The sequence below is a fragment of the Notolepis coatsorum genome, assembly GCF_963971535.1.
Source record: "Notolepis coatsorum genome assembly, chromosome: 2".
Lineage (NCBI taxonomy): Eukaryota > Metazoa > Chordata > Actinopteri > Aulopiformes > Paralepididae > Notolepis > Notolepis coatsorum.
In genome coordinates this window covers 59,527,541-59,552,622 of record NC_140166.1, presented here as the reverse complement: position 1 = coordinate 59,552,622, position 25,082 = coordinate 59,527,541, and the positions used below count along the sequence as shown (strand labels likewise).

Here is a 25,082-nt window from a genome sequence, read left to right as displayed (position 1 = left end):
ACTGCTTGTGGTTAGATATCACCAGTCAGGAGGACCACTGCTTGTGGTTAGATGTCACCAGTCAGGAGGACCACTGCTTGTGGTTAGATGTCACCTGTCAGGAGGACCACTGCTTGTGGTTAGATGTCACCAGTCAGGAGGACCACTGCTTGTGGTTAGATGTCACCAGTCAGGAGGACCACTGCTTGTGGTTAGATGTCACCTGTCAGGAGGACCCCTGCGTGTGGTTAGATGTCACCAGTCAGGAGGACCACTGCTTGTGGTTAGATGTCACCAGTCAGGAGGACCACTGCTTGTGGTTAGATGTCACCAGTCAGGAGGACCACTGCTTGTGGTTAGATGTCACCTGTCAGGAGGACCACTGCTTGTGGTTAGATGTCACCTGTCAGGAGGACCCCTGCTTGTGGTTAGATGTCACCTGTCAGGAGGACCACTGCTTGTGGTTAGATGTCACCTGTCAGGAGGACCCCTGCTTGTGGTTAGTTGTCACCAGTCAGGACCCCTGCTTGTGGTTAGATGTCACCAGTCAGGACCCCTGCTTGTGGTTAGATGTCACCAGTCAGGAGGACCACTGCTTGTGGTTAGATGTCACCAGTCAGGACCCCTGCTTGTGGTTAGATGTCACCAGTCAGGAGGACCACTGCTTGTGGTTAGATGTCACCTGTCAGGAAAGCTTAGTCACACGGAACAATTTCCATGTGTTTTTTTTCCCTTCCAAAAATAGTTTTTAGTTTTCAACCCAAATGTTTCAGTGTTTCCTGTTTCAGGCAAGAAAACTATAAAAGAAGGAAGGGTCATTATGTCACTGTGTAGCGCGTGAACGCACCTCGTTTATGGCCCTCACCTCGTTTATGACCTTTTAATTTAAAGGGGAACTATTTTACTATTTATTTCACTATTTGGGCACTTTTACACAATTCCTGTGAGTCTATGGAACACCTCTGTAATTTATAATTTTTTTTAATTCATTGTTTTGTATTTCTAATCAAGTCCTCAAAAACAGCATTTTTCTACCTCAAGCCGTTCTGAGCCTGGGCTGTGTGTGGAACTGTGTGGAGTGTGTGTGAGTCTCATGCAGCTGAGTCTCTCTGACATCACAAATCATCACATGTTCAGATGACTCAGTTCAGTGAGGGTGAATATTGTGAGAGGAGAATTGGAAGAATGCGCCAATATGAGAATTAGAGACATAGATCATATTAATATAAGTCCACATAGCTAGGAAACAATGCTAAACACTGAAAAAGGCCATTTATAAGATAGTTCCCCTTTAAACGGGTTATATTACCCCTGTTTAAAATCATCAGCAATTTGTTGCATTGTTAGCAGTGATGCCACATATTACTTGTAAAAGTAATCTGATTACTGATTACTGATTACTCCTTTAAACTAGGTTACAGAGTCATCGTCGTCCCCCCTGCTGCTGCCACAACATAAGAATGACAACAGTTTTTAGTCAGTTGCTGTGAGTTAGTTGCTGTGAGTTAGTTGCTTTTAGTCAGTTGCTGTGAGTTAGTTGCTGTGAGTTAGTTGCTGTGAGTTAGTTGCTGTGAGTTAGTTGCTGTGAGTTAGTTGCTGTGAGTTAGTTGCTTTTAGTCAGTTGCTGTGAGTTAGTTGCTGTGAGTTAGTTGCTGTGAGTTAGTTGATGTGAGTTAGTTGATGTGAGTTAGTTGCTGTGAGTTAGTTGATGTGCGTTAGTTGCTGTGAGTTAGTTGATGTGCGTTAGTTGCTGTGAGTTAGTTGATGTGAGTTAGTTGCTGTGAGTTAGTTGCTGTGAGTTAGTTGATGTGCGTTAGTTGCTGTGAGTTAGTTGATGTGCGTTAGTTGATGTGAGTTAGTTGATGTGCGTTAGTTGATGTGCGTTAGTTGATGTGCGTTAGTTGATGTGCGTTAGTTGCTGTGAGTTAGTTGATGTGAGTTAGTTGCTGTGAGTTAGTTGCTGTGAGTTAGTTGATGTGAGTTAGTTGCTGTGAGTTAGTTGATGTGCGTTAGTTGATGTGAGTTAGTTGATGTGCGTTAGTTGCTGTGAGTTAGTTGATGTGCGTTAGTTGATGTGCGTTGTTGATGTGCGTTAGTTGCTGTGAGTTAGTTGATGTGCGTTAGTTGCTGTGAGTTAGTTGATGTGCGTTAGTTGATGTGCGTTAGTTGATGTGCGTTAGTTGATGTGAGTTAGTTGCTGTGAGTTAGTTGATGTGCGTTAGTTGATGTGCGTTAGTTGATGTGCGTTAGTTGATGTTAGTTAGTTGATGTGCGTTAGTTGATGTGCGTTAGTTGATGTGCGTTAGTTGCTGTGAGTTAGTTGCTGTGAGTTAGTTGATGTGCGTTAGTTGATGTGCGTTAGTTGATGTGCGTTAGTTGATGTGCGTTAGTTGATGTGAGTTAGTTGATGTGCGTTAGTTGCTGTGAGTTATTGCTGTTAGTCAGTTGCTGTGAGTTATTGCTGTTAGTCAGTTGCTGTGAGTTATTGCTGTGAGTCAGTTGCTTTTAGTCAGTTGCTGTTAGTCAGTTGCTGTTAGTCAGTTGCTGTGAGTTATTGCTGTTAGTCAGTTGCTGTGAGTTATTGCTGTGAGTCAGTTGCTTTTAGTCAGGGAAGGGAATCAGCTTCCTCTCCTGCTCCCAAGCCTGACCTTAAACACTCCACCGTGTGAAGGAAATAAATGCTCACTTATGACTGAAATGACCTTTTGGCATTTATTTGTATCTAGTTTTCAAAATAAACTGTGAAGTGGACCTGCACTGTGACTGAACATAACGCAGCCCCCCATCAGACCTGACCAGACCCCGGTGTTCTTTATCAAGAGCTCAAAGTGCCGCTGTGCAATCTGAGTTGGAAGGCAATTTCTGAAAATAAAAAGGGGAAATTCTGTGATATTCAGTAGTGAATGAACAGCTGCTGCCAGGGCCCTCGAGGGGGCGAGAAGCGGAAGCGTTTAACACTGAGAGGCAACTTCAAACTTTTATTTATTTATTTATTAAATTGTTTACTTATTTATTATTTTCAACCCCCCCCCCTTCTCATAGCTTCACAGTGGAGATGGCAGGGTGGTGGTTGTGGGGGTATAGTTACTGCGGTTAGCTATATATATATATATATATATAGCTATGAATTGAAAATGGGGGACCCTGATGTAAACAAGACGAAAGTCTTTCTCTGGTCTGCATCCCCTTAACAATTGTGTGTATTGAGCCGTACTGTATTGTACCCATTCTGCAATCTGTTAAATAAAGTTTTCATTCATTCATTCATTCATTCATTCATTCATTCAGCTTCTGCAGGGCAGTATAGTTACTGCGGTTAGCTTCTGCAGGGCAGTATAGTTACTGCGGTTAGCTTCTGCAGGACAGTATAGTTACTGCGGTTAGCTCAGTGGCTTGCCAAATTGGCATACATGGCAGATATTTTTTGAGCATTTGAATGAACTCAATCGGAGTCTTCAGGGGATGTCAGTGACACTTTTTTGCTTCTGCGAAGCAACATCACCGTCTCATTAGGTAAGTGATAACGTCATTCTCTCTCTCTCTCTTCTCTCTCTCTCTCTCTCTCTCTCTCTCTCTCTCTCTCTCTCTCTCTCTCCCAAATCAATTCTGAGACAGCGGACTCAGTGCGTACTCCGCAAGTCGCGCGTAACAGGAATCTCTCACTTTCACTCTCACTCTCTCACTCTCTCTCAAGTAGCCAAATTACACTATAAAACGAACTGGACAGTTGATTTAACTTCATGCTGAAGCCATTCTAAAATCAGCTATAACCGTAAACATGTGTGTGTGGCTGTGTGCGAGCGGACGTCCCATCTCCGGTCTGGGTTCTGGAGAGGTGGCTGACTGTACCCCTGGCTCCTTGTCATCAGCATTATGAGATAGTAACTAAATAGTAACGCACAGCCACTTGGAAAAGTAACTGTAATCAGATTACTGGCTTGTAAAAAGTAACAAGTTAGATGACTATTTATTTACTGAAAAAAGTAATCAGATTAGAGTTACTGGCATCACTGATTGTTAGCTAACATTTGCTATATGGGTTGATATATATATATGTCCTCAAATAGCTGGTATATTTAGCTTCTCCATGCCTCTCCCATGGGCTTCAATAGAACTGGCACCAAAGCCTGGCACCAAGCAGAGCATAGAACGCTGGTGTTCTGACGGAATGACTCCTCCTTCTTTTATAGTTTATTTGGTTTCAGGTGGGAAATGCTCTGTTTTATCTTTCAGTGGACGGTGTGGTGGTGTCTCTGTTTTTTTCTTTTTCTTTATGTTAATTCTTTTCATTTTCTTTTTTACTTTTCATCTATGGATCGTCTTTTTTATATTTTAAATCTCTCCTGCTCTGGGAATAAGGCCATCACCTATTTATATGCTCAGATAGTGGGGAGATGTATTCTCTTGGGACATTCTCTCTCTGTGTTCTCTCTCTCTCTCTCTCTCTCTCTCTCTCTCTCTCTCTCTCTCTCCTCTCTCTCTCTCTCTCTCTCTCTCTCTCTCTCTCTCTCTCTCTCTCTCTCTCTCTCTCTCTCTCTCTCTCTCTCTCTCTCTCTCTCTCTGCTCTCTCTCGTACGCACACACAGAACCGTTGCGTCTGCTGTAATGTTATTTTTTGTTTCCATCATCACTTGCATTCATAAGTCAGTTGTCATTGTTGTCTCTTTCTTTCTTTCTTTCTTTCTCTCTCTCTCTCTCTCTCCCCCTCTCTCTTACTGGCCAGCAACATTTCGCTAGTCTGACACCTGTTATCAGACAGACCCAATGGGACCTGTCCATGGTGCTGAAAGCCAAATGGGACCTGTCCATGGTGCTGAAAGCCAAATGGGACCTGTCCATGGTGCTGAAAGCCAAATGGGACCTGTCCATGGTGCTGAAAGCCAAATGGGACCTGTCCATGGTGCTGAAAGCCACGGCCTCGGAGCTTATAGAGGAAATACCCCATAACTCATTGAGCGCCAAATACAAGATATCTCGTTTCTGACAGCCAACGCTTGAGCGCCAATAACGCTTTCGTTCCTTTTTCCTTTTTTTCATTATTATTATTCTAAACACTCGCGCAGGCCATTGTGAGTGTGCCTGGGACCTCTGGCTACGTTATAATTCTATCTTTGAAGTTAGCATTCCTCCCAGTGGTTACTTCCGCCAGGAGAGTGAGCAACGTATCAGTATCGGTATCCACTGATTGATTTATGCTAACGTGGTGTTGAAACCCGACCCAGCCTTCGTGCCCCCGCCAACAGTTCTTACAGATCATCAGAACGAGGACAGAAAAGTGTGCAGAACATTGTGTCCAGACGGATCAGCTGCTGGTCTGTTATGGGGGTTGTAGTCTGTACTTCACCGACGTCGACGACCTCATCGCAGGGCCGGTACACACGTCTGTACCGGCCATGAGACTCCGGTAGCACTTTGAACTGCTGCGGTCAGACAAGCGCTACCGGAGTCTCATGGCCGGCACAGAGAGACTCAGAAGGAGCTTCTATCCCCAAGCCAGCGCTACCGGAGTACATGTACCTTATATGACAAATGCGACCCTCTCTGCGTGCCCTCCTGTCTCCCTGTCTCCGGCTGTCTCGGAGTTATGACCGGAGTGTTGAACGTCCCGTGATTAAGACGGGGAGGACGCGACCCTCTTTGCGCCGCCCCTGTGCCCCTGATCCGCTATCGGCTCTATCTTTAATCTTTCTAAATGTTCAGTTGCTATTGCATGCACTCATCTGTGTTTCACTACACATATGAGTGCATGCTTACCAACTGTTCGCCTGTTTTCTAGCAACACTACTATCACCGACATCTAAGAAGGGAGATCCCCCCTTGAACGGCCCTTCTAAGGTTTCTCTCCTCCACATTGCCTGTGGTGCATTTCTTTCCTATTGCTAGGTTTTAGTGAGTTTATCCTTACCTTCGCGTGGGGTATGTCTGGGAGTGTTGCATTTATTTATTTATTTATTTTGCATTTATTCTAAATTTGTTGGACTTTATGGTGTTCTTGTTTTGTTTCTTGACTTATTGTGATGTTTCTTCTCGACTTGTTTAAAGAAGACGTGTCCGGCCCATGGGGACATTAACGTGTGTTGTTGGGCCTTACAAATACATTTGATTTGATTTGATTTGATTTGAACTTGAAACTTGAACTCCCATTCTGAACTCGCAGTCCTACACAGTCCAGAGTTGGACAACGTTTCATTGTCAAACATCTCTGCCCAAAGAGGAAGTAAACTATGCTACTGTACTTATACTCTTATATTATTTTCCCTTAAATACATTTTTTCCCTATATATTTTAGCCTACTTTACAAATATGAACCAGAAATAAATTGAAACAAGCCTGAATCTCTGTATGGCATGCATCCACTCGTGCATACAATTACACACACACACACACACACACACACACACACACACACACACACACACACACACACACACACACACACACACACACACACACACACACACACACACACACACACACACACACACACACACACACACACACACACACACACACACACACACACGCACGCACGCATGCACACGCACACACAAATCAAATGTATTTGTAAGGCCCGACAACACACGTTAAAGGGGAACTATTTTTCTATTTCTTTCACTATTTGGGCACTTTTACACAATTCCTGTGAGTTTATGGAACACCTCTGTAATTTTGAATTTTTTTTAATTCATTGTTTTGTATTTCTAATCAAGAATCGAATCAAAAACAGCATTTTTCTACCTCAAGATCTTAAGCCGTTTTGAGCCTGGGCTCCAACCACAATGGTAACTGTGCTGAGTGTGTGAGTCTCAACATGCAGCTGAGTCTCTCTGACATCACAAATCAGCAAATTTTCAGATGACTCAGTTCAGTGAGGGTGAATATTGTGAGAGGAGAATTGGAAGAATGCGCCAATATGAGAATTAGAGACATAGATCATATTAATATAAGTCCACATAGCTAGGAAACAATGCTAAACACTGAAAAAGGCCATTTATAAGATAGTTCCCCTTTAATGTCCCCATGGGGCCGGACACATCTTCTTTAAACAAGTCAAGAAGAAACATCACAATAAATCAAGAACAAAACAAAAACACCATAAAGTCCAATTTTTTTTAAATAAATGCAAAATAAATGCAACACTCCCAGACGTACCCCACGCGAAGGTAAGGAAAAACTCACTAAAACCTAGCAATAGGAAAAAATGCACCACAGGCAATATGGAGGAGAGAAACCTTAGAAGGGCCATTCAAGGGGGGATCTCCCTTCTTAGATGTCGGTGATAGTAGTGTTGCAGTAAAACAGGCAAACAGTTGGTAAGCATGCACTCATATGTGTGGTGAAACACAGATAAGTGCATGCGATAGCAACTGAACATTTTGAAAGATTAAAGATAGAGCTGATAGCGGATCTATTTGAGGCAAAGGGGCGGCGCAGAGAGGGTCGCATCCTCCCCGTCTTAATCACGGGACGACCAACACTCCGGTCATCACTCTGAGACAGCCACTCACAGGGAGACAGGGAGACGGGACAGGCGTTAGACAGCTTGCGTGATTGTAGTGGGCGGACATAGCAATAGATACAAGTGGTAAGCATAATGTGTGAATAGAATAGATATATGTAGTAAGCATATTATGTGAATAGAATAGAAGTACTTAACCCAGCAATGAACTCCACGTCTAAACCACGTTGACAGACCACGGACAGACACACACCCCTTCACACATGCAGACTTGACCCCCATAACAGATTTCAGCCTCCTAGGGTGCAAACTGTGGCCACTAGGTGGGGACACTCTCGTGGACTGACCAACCAACCAACCAACCAACAGAGCGAGCTATAGAGCTGCTAGTCGCAGCTAGGTCCTCTCAAAGTAACACTGAGCTTAATAGAACTCTAAGAGCATCTTTACAGCGCAACTCTCTGCAGAGTCTAATGACGCCTCCCACAAGTTTCTACACGAATGGTTACCGAGTTATGAAAGGGGCGTGGCTAGAATATAGGGGGTGGGGCTAACCTACATCAATTAAAAAGGACTCTGTACTGGGTCCAATGATGCATCCCGCAAGTCTCTATGAGAAACGGTTTATGAGTTATGGAAGGGGGTGTGGCTAAAGTATAGGGGGCAGGGCTAATTCACACCAATGACGGCTCCCACAAGTGTCAATGACAAATGGTTCATGAGTTAAGAAAGGTTGCGTAACAAAATGGTGTATTTGTGTGTGCTCTTGCCCCATGTCCAAGCCTTCCACAAAGTTTGACCATGTTATGTGAATCTGTTTAGAAGTTATGCGCCTTTTTGCAACTCCCACTGACACGCCCTTTTTTTGCGAATCGGCATGAGCAGTTAATCAGCTGTCCTTTGGGTCATGACCAACCTTTCCACAAAACCATGTGAAAGTCTGTGAATTAATTTGGAAGTTATATGCCACTTTTTGCCATAGGCCGCTCCCATTGCACACGCCCTTTGTGCCAATTGGCATGAACACACACACACACCTTTACACACGCACACGCACACACACACACACACACACACACATCTTCTAGGGCGGAAACTGTGGCCGGTAGAGCGTGGGGAAACTTTTGTTGACCAATCGATTTGTTGAGCCAACGATAGAGCTGCTGGTCGCAGCTAAAAACAGTAAGCGTCTGTGCAGCCATGATAACTATTCACTGTGTCCATGGCAACGACGATGAACACAGCCATTTAGTTATGTAACGGTGATGTACTATGTACTATTCATGCAATTCAAAGTATTTCTGCTTTCATGCAATTCAAAGTACTTCTGTATGACAACTAATAAAGAAACTATTAGCACATTTTCTTTCAAAATAATTTGGTTGAAAGCTGCGGGGGGGGGGGTCAGTAAATTGCTAAGAGCTGTTTTTCACTGGCTGGCTGGCTGTGGGGTGTGTTGCTTTCTGATTGCATACAAGGGGCTTCACACAGGCAGGCACCACTCTAATGAGCTGCTAGACCGCGGGGGGTCTGCGCCCACTGAGTGTTGAGCACGGCTTGGCAGCTCAAATTAAAACCTACCGGTAGCTGCCCCTTGACTCTATAGGGGGCAGCAGCATGCCTATGTGTTCCCACAGCCCTATGTTCCCACATTTCCTTTAACGTGGCTTAATTTGGCACGCCTGGCTCTGGATCCGTTCGGAGGAGAAGAAGAAGAAAAGGCTGGAAACAAGTGGGGATGTCCGATATTATCGGCCTACTGATATTATCGGCCGATATCGGCATTAGGATGTGATATCGGAAAATATCGGTATCGGTTTTCAAATTTTTTTATTTTATTTTTATTTATTTTTACATTTCTATAACCTTTATTTACACAGGCAAGCAAGTAAGAACAAATTCTGATTTTATTTATTGTCAAAAGTATGCATAATGTTGTGTTAATTCCACAACAAGAGATATGTAATGTTAATTACCTGAAATTATAAAAAAAATTGGGGGGGGGGACCCTGCATATATCGGTATCGGTTGATATCGGTTGATATCGGTATCGGAAATTAAGAGTTGGACAATATCGGTATATCGGTATCGGTAAAAAAGCCAATATCGAGCATCACTAGAAACAAGTGGTTGTGGAGCAATGGTCCGAGAGTGATCGTTTGTTTTATTGGCAAACAGCAGCAAGGCAATTCTCCAAAGCAGTACACAGGCTATCAAAGTCTCCCTGACACAGTCCGGTTCCCCCTGTCGAGTGTGTCTTACTGTTCAATATGACTGGTTTATATATGTGCCCAACCTGAATCTAATGCTGTGATGTGATTCGCTGTCCCTACTGTACCTGGGTAAACCGATTAGGTCTCCGTCTGAGTGGGGTTCTAATGGGTCAAAATGTGTGAGTCCTAATCTCTGTCACATGCACTAGTGTGTGTCTCTCGTTAATCAGGTTTACACCAAAACTGGTTCCTGGGGGGGGGAGGGGCCATGTGAGACAGGGTGTGTGTGTGTGTGTGTGTGTGTGTGTGTGTGTGTGTGTGTGTGTGTGTGTGTGTGTGTGTGTGTGTGTGTGTGTGTGTGTGTGTGTGTGTGTGTGTGTGTGTGTGTGTGTGTGTGTGTGTGTGTGTGTGTGTGTGTGTGTGTGTGTGTGTGCGTGTGTGCGTGCGTGCGTGCGTGCGTGCATGCGTGCGTGCGTGCGTGCATGCGTGCGTGTGTGCATTAGCATTGGCTCTGGTGAAGGGAGGCTGGCCAGTTTGGCTTGTTTAGAGGTTGGCTTTATAAATGGATATGTGTCATGATTACTTATTATTGTTATTTGTAACTTAGTGTCAAATCAACTGGCACTATGAACATAAATGTTACTTCACCTTTTTTTCATAAGTTTGTATCTGATTTGATCCCCCTTTCTCTTAATTTGGTAGCCGATTACACCCAACCTATTATCCAATAGACCTATCTCAAACCCTGCCCTCTTTTCTTGATCCTCCAATCACAACTGTCGCTTACCTCGGACAAACTTTAAGCAACAGTTGTGATTGGAGGATCAAGACTCTGGTTGTAGAGGGTTCGTCCGTGAACATAGGGCCTGTGGGAACATAGGGCTGTGGGAACATAGGGCTGTGGGAACATAGGGCCTGTGGGAACATAGGGCCTCATTTTGAGAGAAATCTTAGAAATGTGGGAACATAGGGCTGTGGGAACTGACCCAGACTCTAGTTTATTTATGTTTTTTTTGTCTACGTGTGTATTTGTTATTGTGTACTCGCTAACTCTTCGTTCTCTCTGTTTTTATTTAGACACTAGAGTTTCTGAAGCTTTTTGTTACTTGATTGTATTGAAATGTGTTCGGTATACATTTAATATAATCGATACGTATATTATACTTGAAAGGCCCATTGTCGGCATTGCTTGTTTAAATTGCCTGCTTGTCGGCGAAGTCATGCCTTTCGTTGTTTTTAGGAGTAAAGTATAAATCCACTCACCCCTGTAACCATGGTAAGATAAACCCCCAGAAGGCAGTAGAAGACAACAGTAGATATCTGGTGCTTTTAAGAACACCAAAAAGGGTATACCCAAAAAAGACACGGCATCATGTGAATTGATTCCATCCTCAGGTCCTTCTCTGGTAGGTGTGCTGAGGAAAGACTGGGCCTCGCGCAATAGTATCGCCCTCTCCTGGACAGAGGAGGAACAGCTGCCAGCAGACATCGTTGATTATGAGGTCAAATACTATGAGAAGGTACATAATCTCTTTGTACAGTACGTGTCTGTCATGTGGACTCAGTGTTGGGGTTTTTAATTAATATTTCACTTCAGTGGAACGTGTGTAAAAGTCTTATCTATATATATATATATATAAGTTCACAGTAAACTAAGTCCCAACAAAGTAATGGAAGTGAATGAAGAGCCCTGTCTGATGGCCTATTGTCATTCTAAGACGATCTTTGGAGACCGTACATGCGGTCAGTCATACCTGACCATTTATAAACCATAATCTGAGCTAACTAAGAGTTGATTTCTGAGGGTTCATGGAATGGACACTGGTTTGATCTGGGTGGTGGTTGGTGGATGGATGGATGGATGGATGGATGGATGGATGGATGGATGGATGGATGGATGGATGGATGGATGGATGGATGGATGGATGGATGGATGGATGGATGGATGGATGGATGGATGGATGGATGGATGGATGGATGGATGGATGGATGGATGGATGGATGGATGGATGGATGGATGGGTGGATGGATGGATGGATGGATGGATGGATATGATGGATGGGTGGATGGATGGGTGGATGGATGGGTGGATGGATGGATGGATGGATGGGTGGATGGATGGGTGGATGGATGGATGAATGGATGGATGGATATGATGTGCTTTACCAGTGGTTCTCAACTATTGTGATGATCATAGATCTCACTCTCTCCACTTACTGTATATATGTAATATAACTCATACAGACCCTCATCTGCAGCACCTTTGATCACGCTGCCTACTTGCTCTGATGCCTGTATTCAGAGTTAATTATATTGTTTACACTGCCTATTTTTAACTTTTCTACTGTACCACAATTATTATTGCCTGTATTTATAGTATTCTACTATTACCTGTACCTCCCCTCCCCCCTCCCCCATGCTGCTATGATGCCTGCACGCACATCCCCGAGGGGATCAATAAAGGAGTATCTTCTCTTATCGTGTTATGCTTCGCCTTCCTGGACTAGCTCACTATGAATTGAAAATGTCACTGTGAATTGAAAATGGGGGCCCTGATGTAAACAAGACGAAAGTCTTTCTCTGGTCTGCATCCCCTTATTAACAATTGTGTGTATTGAGCCGTACTGTATTGTACCCCATTCTGCAATCTGTTAAATAAAGTTTTCATTCATTCATTCATTCAGCTCGTTATACAGTAAGGCGAAGCAGGGCGCTTGCCAGTACTCGCATGACTAGGGTTATATAGGATAACCTTGGTCTTTGTCCCCGCCTCGCCAGGAGCAGGAGGAGCTGAGTCACTCGTCGTCGATGCGCACGCAGACCCGCGGCGCGGTGGTGACCGGCCTCCTGCCCGCCACCCTCTACGTGTTCCACGTGCGCGCCCGCACCGCAGCCGGCTACACGGCGTACAGCCCCGCGTTCGAGTTCGCCACCGAAGACGAGGGTACGGTTAACGGTTGTGCCGCGTGTGTGTTTCGAGTTTTGTTTTTATTTGTCACACATATAAGGTACATGTACTGTACGTTACAGTGGCGTTTCTAGACTCATTTTAGGGCGGATGAAGCCCCCCTAAATGTAATGTTAGATTAAACAAATTGTTTAAATACTGTCTTTTTTTTGTAATACATTTTTTTTTTCTTGTTTTATTATTATTATTATTATTATTATTATTATTATTATTACAGACATGGATTTCCGGTAGTAGCCTGTTGACCTCATTGGTTAACTATAAAAAATGAAATAAAATGTCAAAGACGGTAACGTCATGTCAAGTCCCAGTCCGACATTCAACACAAGACGTGGAAGCAGATGTAGCTACTGTAGCTACCTACTGTAACTCGTTTAGTAATAGATGTAGCTAGCTACCTACTGTAACTAGTTTAGTAATAGATGTAGCTAGCTACCTACTGTAACTAGTTTAGTAATAGATGTAGCTAGCTACCTACTGTAACTAGTTTAGTAATAGATGTCGCTAGCTACCTACTGTAACTAGTTTAGTAATAGATGTAGCTAGCTACCTACTGTCAGGGGCGTATTTGGCACGGGGGACGTGGCAATGGGTCCCCCCCATTTTTTCAGAATGCAGTTAATGTCCCCCCCCCGTCTGACTACCTGTATGCAAAGAGTAGTAGATGGCCCAGTAGAGCTGAGTCTGACTACCTGTTCTATTATTATGCAAAGAGCAGTAGATGGGGGTCGCATTCTTGCCCTGCAAGGGCCAAGTACCCACTCGCTAAAGTACTTGTCTTTGCATAATAATAGCTCGGGTCGTCAGCCTAGGTGTGTGTTAAAATACGTCAAACATATTGTTTACACTGTCTTTCTTCTATTATAACCCTCCCAAATCATATTCAGAAAGTATCACAGAGACTTCTATTGACCAAGGAATTAGTTATTATTTCGCGGTTTATTCACATAACGTTATATTGTTTACACTGTCTTTCTTCTATTATAACCCTCCCAAATCATATTCAGAAAGTATCACAGAGACTTCTATTGACCAAGGAATTAGTTATTATTTCGCGGTTTATTCACATAACGTTATATTGTTTACACTGTCTTTCTTCTATTATAACCCTCGCAAATCATATTCAGAAAGTAACACAGAGACTTCTATTGACCAAGGAATTAGTTATTATTTCGCGGTTTATTCACATAACGTTATATTGTTTACACTGTCTTTCTTCTATTATAACCCTCCCAAATCATATTCAGAAAGGCACACACAACATATTCCAGTTAACGGTATATTTTTTTAATGATTCGTTATGGCGTAATCAATACTTCCATGCGTATAAATTGCGTTCGCGACCTCCGTGTTTTGGGGGTAGTCATCAGAAACCTCGGATCCGGGATTCGCTCCCATCCGTCGGGCAAGAACTGTGGGTTTTCAGCCTCTCTCTCTGGAGCTTAACGGAGTTTCTGGAGGAGTTTCTGGAGGAGCTTGTCGCGGCTCATGCACATGCGCACGCTCAACCAATCAGAGAGGGGCTTCGCTCAACCAATCAGAGAGGGGTCTGCAGAAATAGAGTTCAACCAATCAGAGAGGGGTCTGCAGAAATGCGGCTACGGGCCCTAACCCCCCCCCCCCCCCCCCATCGACGTCACTCGCCACGCCCCCAAATCTGTCCCCGGCACACATTGAGAGAGAATTACGCCAGTGCCTACTGTAACTAGTTTAGTAATAGATGTAGCTAGCTACCTACTGTAACTAGTTTAGTAATAGTGCATTTGCCAGTGCTGATGGGCAACAAGACAAGTATGTTGAAACGTTAGCTAGCACTATATAAAATTACTGACTATTCTGACAGAGAACGTTGTACATTACAAGGACTCGTGATTCGACTTGGACTTGAGCACTGATGACTCAGACTTGGACTTGGACTCGAGCATTGACTGCATTCAGACTCTGACTCATTAATTGATAAATACAGTTATTTATTTTAAATGTTTTTGTAATAGGCCCTAATCATTTGGCATACGATATTAGTGGCTAGTGCATTTGTTTGGCTATTGTGTCACAGAGTTTGTTAAATAATCTCCATTTGAAATGGTGACCGCTGTGTCATTTATGTTTAATGTAGACTCGGACTAGGGGTAACGGGGACTCGACTCAGACTCGACTCTGGCTCTTCTTTGGTGACTCGGACTTGGACTCGGACTCGAACACTGGGGACTCGAGACTCGACTCTGACTCGAGTTTTAGTGACTCGACCACTACAACACTGGTAAAAGGTGCATTTCATATAGCACTTTTATCCAAAGCGCTTTACAATTTTGTTCCTCACCCATTCACTCACACATTCACACACCGACGGTGGATTCAGATTCAGATTCAGATTTCTTTATTCACCATATTGTACAGGTACAAATGGAACGTGATTTGACGTTTCAGTGCATGATTGATTTTTTTCACAAATAGGAACAACATAACAATTTTTTATTTTATTTTATTTATCCTTTATTTATCCAGGAATGTCCCATTGAGATACAAGATCTCTTCTTCCAGGGAGTCCTGACCAACACGGCACACAACAAGTTTCAACATAAAACAGGGCATTAAACAAAAAACATACAATTCAAATATAAATACAGAAGGCCATTTGTGCAGTGGCAAGGAGCATAATCAGATCAGCAATAGCATCAGGTAAAACAGTTACATGTTTCATAAAGGGCTAATCGTAGCATACATTTAAAAGCATTCACAGTAGGAAGTGCCTCTAGACAAAGTTTTACTTGCAGCGTATTCCATAAAAAGGGAGCATAGTGGGAGAATGCAGCTTTACCGAGCTCTGACTGCATCAAAGGAACATTTAAAAGGAACATTCCTACTCCTTTTCGAACATGTAGATTGAGTTGTGTTTTGCTTTTGTTATTGTTTGTTTCTATTCATTGCATGTTCGAAATAAAGATTTCAAATCAAATCAAAAAATAAAAAAAAAGCATCCCATTTGCTGCTCGTCTGGTATTAAAAAAGCAAGTATAAAAGGACAGAAGTCTGGAGATATTTGTCGCATCTTTTCACCAGACAGCGCGGACTCTCAGTGGTGAGGAGTAACGCGTGGGAGGCTCATGCTGCCCCCGATACTTCCTGTCTCTGCTATGCAGGCGTCCCCCAACCGACCTGTAGGAGTCGCTGTCCACAACGTCCAGATTACCACCCATCGACTTCCACCTGCTGACTCTGCCAAATGAGCCAGTACGACGGCCAGCCCAAGTCGAAGGCAATGCTGAGACTGGGTTCGATACCGGAGTCTCTTGCATTGGTGACGAGCGCAATCTCCGCTACGCCACCCAGCCGCCCTCCGCCCTCTTTTCTTAATCCTCCACTAATGTTGCCTCCAAGTAACAGTTCAGAATCAGAATCAGAAAGGTCTTTATTGCCAAGTAGTTTACACATACAAGGAATTCCACACCAAGAGATATGTAATGTTAAGTTTTTTGGGGGGTGGGGAAACCCTGCATATATCTTTATAGGTTGATATCGGTTGATATCGGTTGATATCGGTATCGGAAATGAAGAGTTGGACAATATCGGTATATCGGTATCGGTAAAAAAGCCAATATCGAGCATCCCTAGTAATAATATAATTAGAAAATAAAATAGGCCATGGCGGTACAATTGTGCACGATGCCATCGAGCATCTACACTAATTAGAAAAAAATTATTGGGATAGAATATTTAACAGGGCTGTGCTGTGTGAATGGAGGATCAAGAAAAGAGGGTGGCATTTGGGATAGGTCCATTGTGTTGCTATTAAACCATGCTGTCTTCCCCCCCAACCTAGTTGGAGACAACGCAGGTTGTGTCATTTCAACACATGGGCTATAATAACCTTTTTCTTTTTTGAAGAGTGAATCGTAGATCTAGATCGGATCATTAACGTGGCGCCTCTCTGCTCTCTCCCCTCCAGATTGGCACATGGCCGCTGGTCAGGGCCGGGTTCTGGTGGTCATCACGGCCTCGGTGGGAGCCTTCTCCCTGCTCTTCATCATCACCCTGTTCCTCCTCATCACTGGACGGTTAGTCCACACGAGCACACAAGGTTTGTCCCGAGAGGGCGGTTTGCCCTGAGACGGAGGTTTGCCCCGAGAGGGAGGTTTGCCCTGAGAGGGAGGTTTGCCCCGAGAGGGAGGTTTGCCCCGAGAGGGAGGTTTGTCCTGAGAGAGGGAGGTTTGCCCTGTGTGGGAGGTTTGCCCCGAGAGGGAGGTTTGCCCTGAGAGGGAGGTTTGCCCCGAGAGGGAGGTTTGCCCTGAGTGGGAGGTTTGCCCTGAGTGGGAGGTTTGCCCTGAGTGGGAGGTTTGAGAGGGAGGTTTGCCCCGAGAGGGAGGTTTGTCCTGAGTGGGAGGTTTGAGAGGGAGGTTTGCCCCGAGAGGGAGGTTTGCCCCGAGTGGGAGGTTTGAAGGTTCAAAGTGGTTATCAACCAGGAAGAAAGACTTTGAACTGTGTGGGTATCAAACACGGTCAGGTTTTAAACAGTAATTCAGAACTGCCCTATTGCATTATTTTACTGTCTATTCTATTTTAATAACTATTTTATTGTATTGCAATATTGCACTATTTTACTCTGTCTACTCTATTTTGCTCTTTTATTACTGTCTACTGTATTTTAAAATGTATCAAACCGGGATGTTAGATCCTAACCTGTTAAACTGTAGCCCTGTTTTCAGAAATCTCGCCTAAAGGTACATGCCTAAGTAAATGGAAGATTGCTCCACTTCTACAAGGTCAATTTGCATGTTCTGTATCGTATAGCTCTCGCTCGGCATCACTCTCGGTAGATCCCCACACTTGAAGTGATGTGATGGTTGGAGAAGAGTTGGAAAGCAAGGATACGTTGACATCATATCTTTATTTTCTCTCTCACTATTTTCGAGAAAATACGGCGATATTGTCTTCGTACTGGAGTGTCTGGAAGATGATGATCATTCTAAAAATCCTCCACCGGTTTTCGTATTGGGAGTTTGCGCCGCTACATACTTTTCCAACTGCAGTCCTTGCTGTGTGCTGGTTGCGGTAAAGACACAGCCGGGCTGTAGGACGCGCCGCTGTTGTGAGAAGCGGTGGGTTCCAGGTTTGGTGAGTTATGTTTTGCTGGCAGGCTCCACTTGTCTGTTAGTGCTATGGGGGCTAATTGACAATGTTTATGAAAACCGGCCCCAGGCTAGGGTCCTTTGTTCAGCCTCTTAGGCGACAGAAGACCTTGGTCTGAAGCCCATTATAGTTTTAACTAGTGGGCCACGACCATTAACACTGGTGATCCCTGTGTTTTTTGGACGAGTGGATATCTCTCTGTCACCGTGTTAAGGCCCCATCTTTCATATCCAAATGAGAGTATTCCCTCACGAGGAGATATGGGCATAGATGTTCGATAGCGGAAGATCTGTGTTCAAGTCAGCTACACAGGCCAGTTGGGTATTGTGCTGGCTCCGTCGGGTGTTGGTAAAATCACTGTTGTAAAACTGTGCTAACATCTTCTTTCTCTTTTCTCTTAAAAATTGAGGAGGGTTTCAGAACGGCGGCCTGTCTGGGTGAGTGTTATATCATTGTGTACAAGTTCAGGTGATAGCTGCTTAGCTTGCTGTTAGCCAGTCAGCTGTTAGCTGCGGCGTTAGCCTGCTGTGATCACTGCGTGGCCTACATAGGTTGGTTGGGCCTACTGTTAGCCAGTCAGCTGTTAGCTGCAGCGCTAGCCTGCTGTGATCACTAGGAAACGTTAGCTTGCTGCTATCGGCCAAGGCCCAGCGCAAGGTAGCTCCGGCTCCTCGCGCGCCGCCGCAAGCTCCCCTCTGGTCGTGTGCGCCGTTCGCTCGGCGTCTCGCGGGCAGGGGCAGTAGCAACCGACGGTTGGAGCGGCCGTTAGCTTAATGCTACTCTGTTGAACGTGCTTTGATTATAACATGTTTTAAACACTCTTGACTACGACGTCATCTTTGACAGAGGATGTTCGTCGAACCTGCCCTGGGCCAGGACGGCAAAGCCTGCGTCAACAAAGGGGACCGTAGCGACGGGTTGGAGCGGCGACGCTGCCCAGATCGGACAACACAGGACGGCTGTGTTTTCTACGGTGTCTTAAGACTGCACTTCGTTGATCTACGCTCCGGGTAGGCCAGGTCTGACCAGACCTTGTACACTTCTTTCTGGCTTTCCCTTCTAAATGTTTTGTAAATAACGATGTTTTCCAAAACGAGTGTTACTGCACTACATTTAGGATACGACGCGAGTTGTGTGTGAATTGTCTTGTCACTAGGTATTTAGCTTCTCCGTGCAAATCGGGTTGTTGTTTCAGATGTGAAAATGATCTGGTTTGTTGTGTTGAGAAACATCATGTGTGTTTATATGTACCGTGTACTCACAACTAAGGGGGTTAACTAACCTATAAAGCTATGCTTAGTGACAAATGAGTAAAGAATATTCTTTTCTCAGCCTGTAATGACAATGAACAGTGTGTTCACATATTAACAGGTTTTCCTGTTTTAACTGGCCGTATTAAGGGTAAAGTAGGAGGATTGTGTTTCCCCCCGGTTCCCTGGGGACTTCTTCATCCTCCTATCAGACATGTTGTTGCACTACATTGTGTCTTTGTGTGGTAGGGATGCGATGTAACCCTTAGCTTGATTGCTGAGGTTGTGCTAAGACTGCTGGAGAAACTTTATTTTCCTAAAAGAAAAGATTGTTTGGTCGCTTTCGTGTGTGCTTAGCAAGGCCTGTGGCCGATACTAATCGAGAATTATGTATTCTCTCATTATGAAAAACGGCGTTCCTCTGTAGTGTGTTTTTGCCATTTTTTGTAGGTGATGATGGGTTGTGTGTGTCATGTGACCTACAACTGGGTTGGACTGGCCACAGAAGCACATGTGTAAGTTTGGACCGGGGCTCTTAGAGAGCCCTCTCTATTCTGTGTTTTTTCCTTAGTAAAAATCAGATAGCAGGTTAGCTCATGCGCTGTGTGAAGCTGTCAGACGCTTCATAGAGCTGACTATGACTGTGTCATACTCTCTTTTTGTCATTACATCGTATCATGGGTGTGGGGTCGTAAAGGGGTGAACTGGTAACCTTTCCTCTCCCCCTTTTTTCTGTTGGTCAGGGGTACACGCCCTGTCCTTCAAGGTTCCTGTCACGTTGCGGTCCTGCACGTTACGGGGTGAGGGGGGGGGAGTTTCATGGTCCCACGGCCTGGAATATTGGGCGTGTGCACCACAGAAATTCCCCCGCCATAGAGTATGTCACCGTACGCGTCTCTGTTGGTAGGACTTCCGTGTGCTGTTCAGGTCCATGTGATGGATCTGTTTCGGGGGGTGGTCAGGGCTCCTCCTCACCAAGCTCCTATTCGGGCCTTCTGTGAGTCGGGACTCCTCCTTCCATGTGAGGGAGCCTCCTTCAGAGTACAGAGCCTCCTCCTCAGATTGTCAAGGTGAGTGGACCCTCTAGAAGGAGTCCTACTCTATTGTGTATGTATTCGATTCAATTCGATTATTGAGTGTGTATGGGTTCAGTGCCTCCTCCCCGGAGAGCCCTAAATCCAATTTTTTACATGGCTCAAGGTGCAATATATTCTTTTCAATCTGTACAGCTCGCGTGGGAAGTCTCTCTGGGGATTCCCGTCTCCTTCCTATGGGAGGGTGGTGGGATGTAAAAATGTGAAACATTTTTACCCCCGGCTGTGTAGACTGGGATACATACTGTTGGTGCTTCCTTCTTTTCTACTAAAAAGAGTTGGAGTTAGGAAGTGTCACACCCCTCTTGTCGTTCCCCATGGCGCCTTGGGGATTCAATGACAGGTCTAAATAGCCTGTTCATTGATGTGGGTGTGTCCCGACGCACGTATAGTGCTAGCTCGGGGTGTTCTGTAAACAGGCGACTGACTGGCACGCCTTGGTTGCTTGCTTGAAAACGGCGTTTTTATAAAGCAACTGGGATGGAGGTTTTTCCTCTTCCGACGACCAAATCCAACGACCTGGTTTTTTGTCATCGACGGATTCTCGTTCATGTCTGGGGAATGATGACGAAATGGATCTGAACATATGTAGAGGGGTCTCACGCCCTGGGGGTGGGCCACCGGGCGCGGTTCGCCCGAACGTCTGGGTGGCGCCTTCTTTTCATGTTTAAGATCAACACGCATATCTGCCCCTTCTCCTGGAGTAGGCATGTCGGCGTGGGGCACGGGACTGGTTCTGGTCACGCTGGTCCGGATCAGTTGAACCTGTTGTCCGCCGGGGATGCAGATCTGCTGTTCTGGTACCCTGAGGGACTTGGGCTTTTTTCAGGGGGAAAAATGCCAGGTTGGTCCGGGTGTCACAGGGTTAAGCACTATGGAGACCCTGGTTGGGTACGTTTTTTACTCAGCACTGTCGTAATGGCTTACGGCCATGCCAACCTGTACATGCTCGATCTCGTCAGATCTCGGCCGCTACACAGGTTGGTCCTGGTTAGTACTTGGTTGGGAGACCGCCTGGGAATACCAAGTACGGTGTGCTTAGGGGCTGGTTCTCCATTCTTTTTCGCTCCTCTCTCACGCATGGCGAAGAGGGGCCTGTTGGGGTGGTCTTTGACCTCCTCTGGTGACCCTGTGCTTCCCGTATCGCCGGGCCCGGTCCGAAGTAATGTTTCGTCGACCCGTAGGCCTGGGTTAACCCTTTTTTGAAAAACTGAAACACTTGTACTGCGGTATAGCCGGTGTATACCCGCAGGTGTGTTTTGGAGTTTTTTCTTGAGGGGTTATAGGAACAACCACCGCATTGGGTAACACCAAGGTGGTTGATTCCCTGGTGTGTTGGAGCAGTGTCAACTCCCGGGTTCACCGTTTGAGGGTGCCCCTGCACGTTCATGACGTCTGCCAATCGTGTCAGCCTTCTCTGCCTCAACCCCTCTGGGTGGGGTTTTTTTTAAATGGAGGCTTGGTCATGCAACACCGCCAGCTTACGCTCCTTCCGCCGGGGCGGCTGTGTTCAGCTGTCCCCTCTGGCGCCTGTCTCGTCCGCAGTCTCCAGGCTAGGGTTAATAGCCTGTTGCCTGGTTTTTTTTCCCCGGTGCGCTGCCTGCTTCCGTTGGTTAACCTTTTTTGTGTGCTTACGGCCATGCTTACTGCCTGTTCTGCAGGGTCAGTGTGCCAGGCGGTGTACTATTGGGGGGACAGGGCCCGCTCGGCTGAGAGGCCTTTGTCCGAATACGCTGGCGATGTGGGGGGCGGGGTCACTAAGTGCCCACCTGGTGGGGTCTTGATGCTGGCATCATGGACTTCTCCGGGCCCCCGTTCCAGGGGGTCCAGTCCCTTTGGTGGGTCTGGGTCTTCCTTCGCGCTCCGCTGCTACGGCCTTGCCACGGGGTTGGGTTTGCCCTTGACCCCGTGATTCTGGGGGCAGTAACGAGGTTGTTTCCTCCGTTCGTTCCCGGGTGGCATGCGGGTTGTGCGTGTGTGTAGTCGTGGGGTCAAGCCACGGCTGCTCACCCTGTGCGTTGAGTTGCTTGAGTGCCTCTTCGCACGGTCGGGTCAGTCGCCCTCCCGTGAAGCCCCCAATAGGGGGGGTGCCCTCCATTAGGGTGGGTCGGGGGGGCTCGGCCCTCCCTGTTCTGATGGTTGTTTGGGGGCTTTTCAGCGGGGTGTATTTGTCGGCCGATGGCTCTCGCTCGGCCTCCCTTGTGCAGAGAGTGACGCCGAGCGAGAGCTATACGATACAGAACGTTAGGTTATGACTATAACCAAGTTCTGTTAGTATAGCGACGCTCGGCGTCCGACGCCGCTGCAGCCCTTGATCTCGCCTTGTGGTGAAAGCTTGGGAAGGAGGCGAGTGGGTGGCCCCACCCCTGCTTATATGGGTAAGCTGATAGGGGTGTGGTCAGACAAATATTGGGATTAAAGGTACATTGTGGTCTTTATTCAGTGCGTGTGCACGTGTGCGAGGACAGTGCAGAGAGTGACGCCGAGCGTCGCTATACTAACAGAACTTGGTTATAGTCATAACCTAATGTTCTTGATATCTAGGAACATCTAGGGACCTGGGGGTATGTATTCCCAGTGTCAGAAATATTGTGTCTGTTACTAGGCTTGAGTCAATTGTAATAATAAAAAGGAGAATATAAATTATAATTTATTTTTGCATCTGTGCCGGTGAATAACACCATGTTACAATTGTGAGCAAGCCGAGCTCGCTCACTGAGCTCATTCAGCACCTTCTTGAATTCAAGTGTAAAAAAAAAATAGAAAAAGAGGAGAAAAAGTGGATAAAAAAAAAGGAGGTCTGTGAGTCCTGAGTCATCTGGCCTCATGTAAAGCTATGCCTCCTAAAATGTGAATCGGAAATACAGAAATACCGGCTACAGGCTTTCCGGTTTCCGGGCACCCCCTGATCTGTTTATAGTCCCCAGCGAAACAAACAACAAGCAGGTCTGTCAGCCTGTCGAGGGAGGCGATAACGAGGTTGTTTCTGGGGGGAATACATTTTCATGAGCACCGTGTCGTGATTTCAGGGGCGGGACTTCCTACCTGATTCCCACTTTCGGCCGTAGTGCTTTACCAGGCTTTATCTCTCGAGATAAAGCTGGGAACGAGGTTACCTCATGTACCAACAACAACACAGTCTAGTTTTGCAATTGGCTGACGAACCACCAGTTAGCCTAGTTAGCCTGCATGCAGTGCCTCTGAGGCCCGGAAATACCTTCATTATTTCAAAAGAAAAAGAAAGAAAACAGCTCGATGCTGCTTGTTAGTGTGTAGAAACCCGGTGTTGCATGTTGCATGACGCCATTCAAGCTTTAACTGCATCCGTTTCATGGAGTGTGCACCTGTCTGTCTGTGGATTCCAATTGGCCCATCGATGTAATCATTTGAGTCCATGTGGGGCTTTGTATCAGAATATGCTCGCCGGAAAAGGAAAGTATTTTAGGGACGTTTGGCACTTGTGCTCACCATTAGTAGCCTAGAGCTGAAGGTCACACGTGAAGTGAGGGAAACGTTCTAAGAACAAAAGTCCTTCTATGTCTATGCGTCTTTTGAGGATGTGAGAGTGAGTTTAAGCCATAGCACCGCTACTCACCCCAGCCCTTCATGACTGTGCTTCACGATATCATCCTGGCACCGCTACTCACCCACCCCAGCCCTTCTTGACTGCGCTTCACGATACCATCCTGGCACCGCTACTCACTCCAGCCCTTCGTGACTGTGCTTCACGATACCATCCTGGCACCGCTACTCACCCCAGCCCTTCTTGACTGTGCTTCACGATACCATCCTGGCACCGCTACTCACCCCAGCCCTTCATGACTGTGCTTCACGATACCATCCTGGCACCGCTACTCACCCCAGCCCTTCATGACTGTGCTTCACGATACCATCCTGGCACCGCTACTCACCCCAGCCCTTCGTGACTGTGCTTCACGATACCATCCTGGCACCGCTACTCACCCCAGCCCTTCTTGACTGCGCTTCACGATACCATCCTGGCACCGCTATACTCACCCCAGCCCTTCTTGACTGCGCTTCACGATACCATCCTGGCACCGCTACTCACCCCAGCCCTTCTTGACTGCGCTTCACGATACCATCCTGGCACCGCTACTCACCCCCGCCCTTCTTGACTGCGCTTCACGATACCATCCTGGCACCGCTACTCACCCCAGCCCTTCTTGACTGCGCTTCATGATACCATCCGTTAAATTTAAATGTTTTCATTTCAGATAATGGTTGAAGAAGTGCGTCTTTAGTCAACAGCGAAAGATTGGATTGGATTGGATTGTTTATGTCGTCACAGGTGTATCGTGGGTCGTGTTCAGTGATCGCTCATGCTCTTTGATCTCCTGTTCTTCCCGTGTCAGGTGTCAGGGGTACATCAAAGCCAAGATTAAATCAAAGGAGAAGAGGAGGACACGCTTCCAGGGCGGACATGGTGAAGTACACTTTCTTTCTTTCTTTCTTTCTTTCTTTCTTTCTTTCTTTCTTTCTTTCTTTCTTTCTTTCTTTCTTTCTTTCTTTCTTTCTTTCTTTCTTTCTTTCTTTCTTTCTTTCTTTCTTTCTTTCTTTCTTTCTTTCTTTCTCTTTCTTTCTTTCTTTCTTTCTTTCTTTCTTTCTTTCTTTCTTTCTTTCTTTCTTTCTTTCTTTCTTTCTTTCTTTCTTTCTTTCTTTCTTTCTTTCTTTGTTTTCTTCTCTATAGACCACCGCAACACTTTCGGTATTCTGAACTCATGGGAGAGCGAGCGGGGAGAGAAAATTAATGAATGTGGATGAGAGCCTTGATATTAAGTGGTTGTAGCTTCTCAGCCGAGCTATAGTCACTTTTTCAGCACCTACTCCCCAACTCTGCATGCGCAGATTGCCCACAGAGTCTCTGGATTGTCCAGAGATGTAGGTTTATAGAAAAAGATATTAGCACCAAATTCAGCCAATCAGACTGCTGAGTTACTATTAAAGGGGAACTATTTTACTATTTCTTTCACT

At 45.7% G+C, this 25,082-nt stretch overlaps 1 protein-coding gene across 1 annotated transcript in view; it reads left to right on the top strand.

Moving 5' to 3' along the window:
- The window catches only part of LOC311224107 (ephrin type-A receptor 6-like), a gene marked incomplete at both ends in the record, with an annotated part of 205,709 nt that overhangs the window by 160,266 nt on the left and 20,361 nt on the right, over positions 1-25,082 (top strand). The window contains 4 exon segments of the mRNA XM_084308934.1: positions 11,047-11,171; positions 12,436-12,595; positions 16,566-16,674; positions 24,464-24,534. Coding sequence (XP_084165060.1) covers positions 11,047-11,171; positions 12,436-12,595; positions 16,566-16,674; positions 24,464-24,534 — 465 coding nt within the window.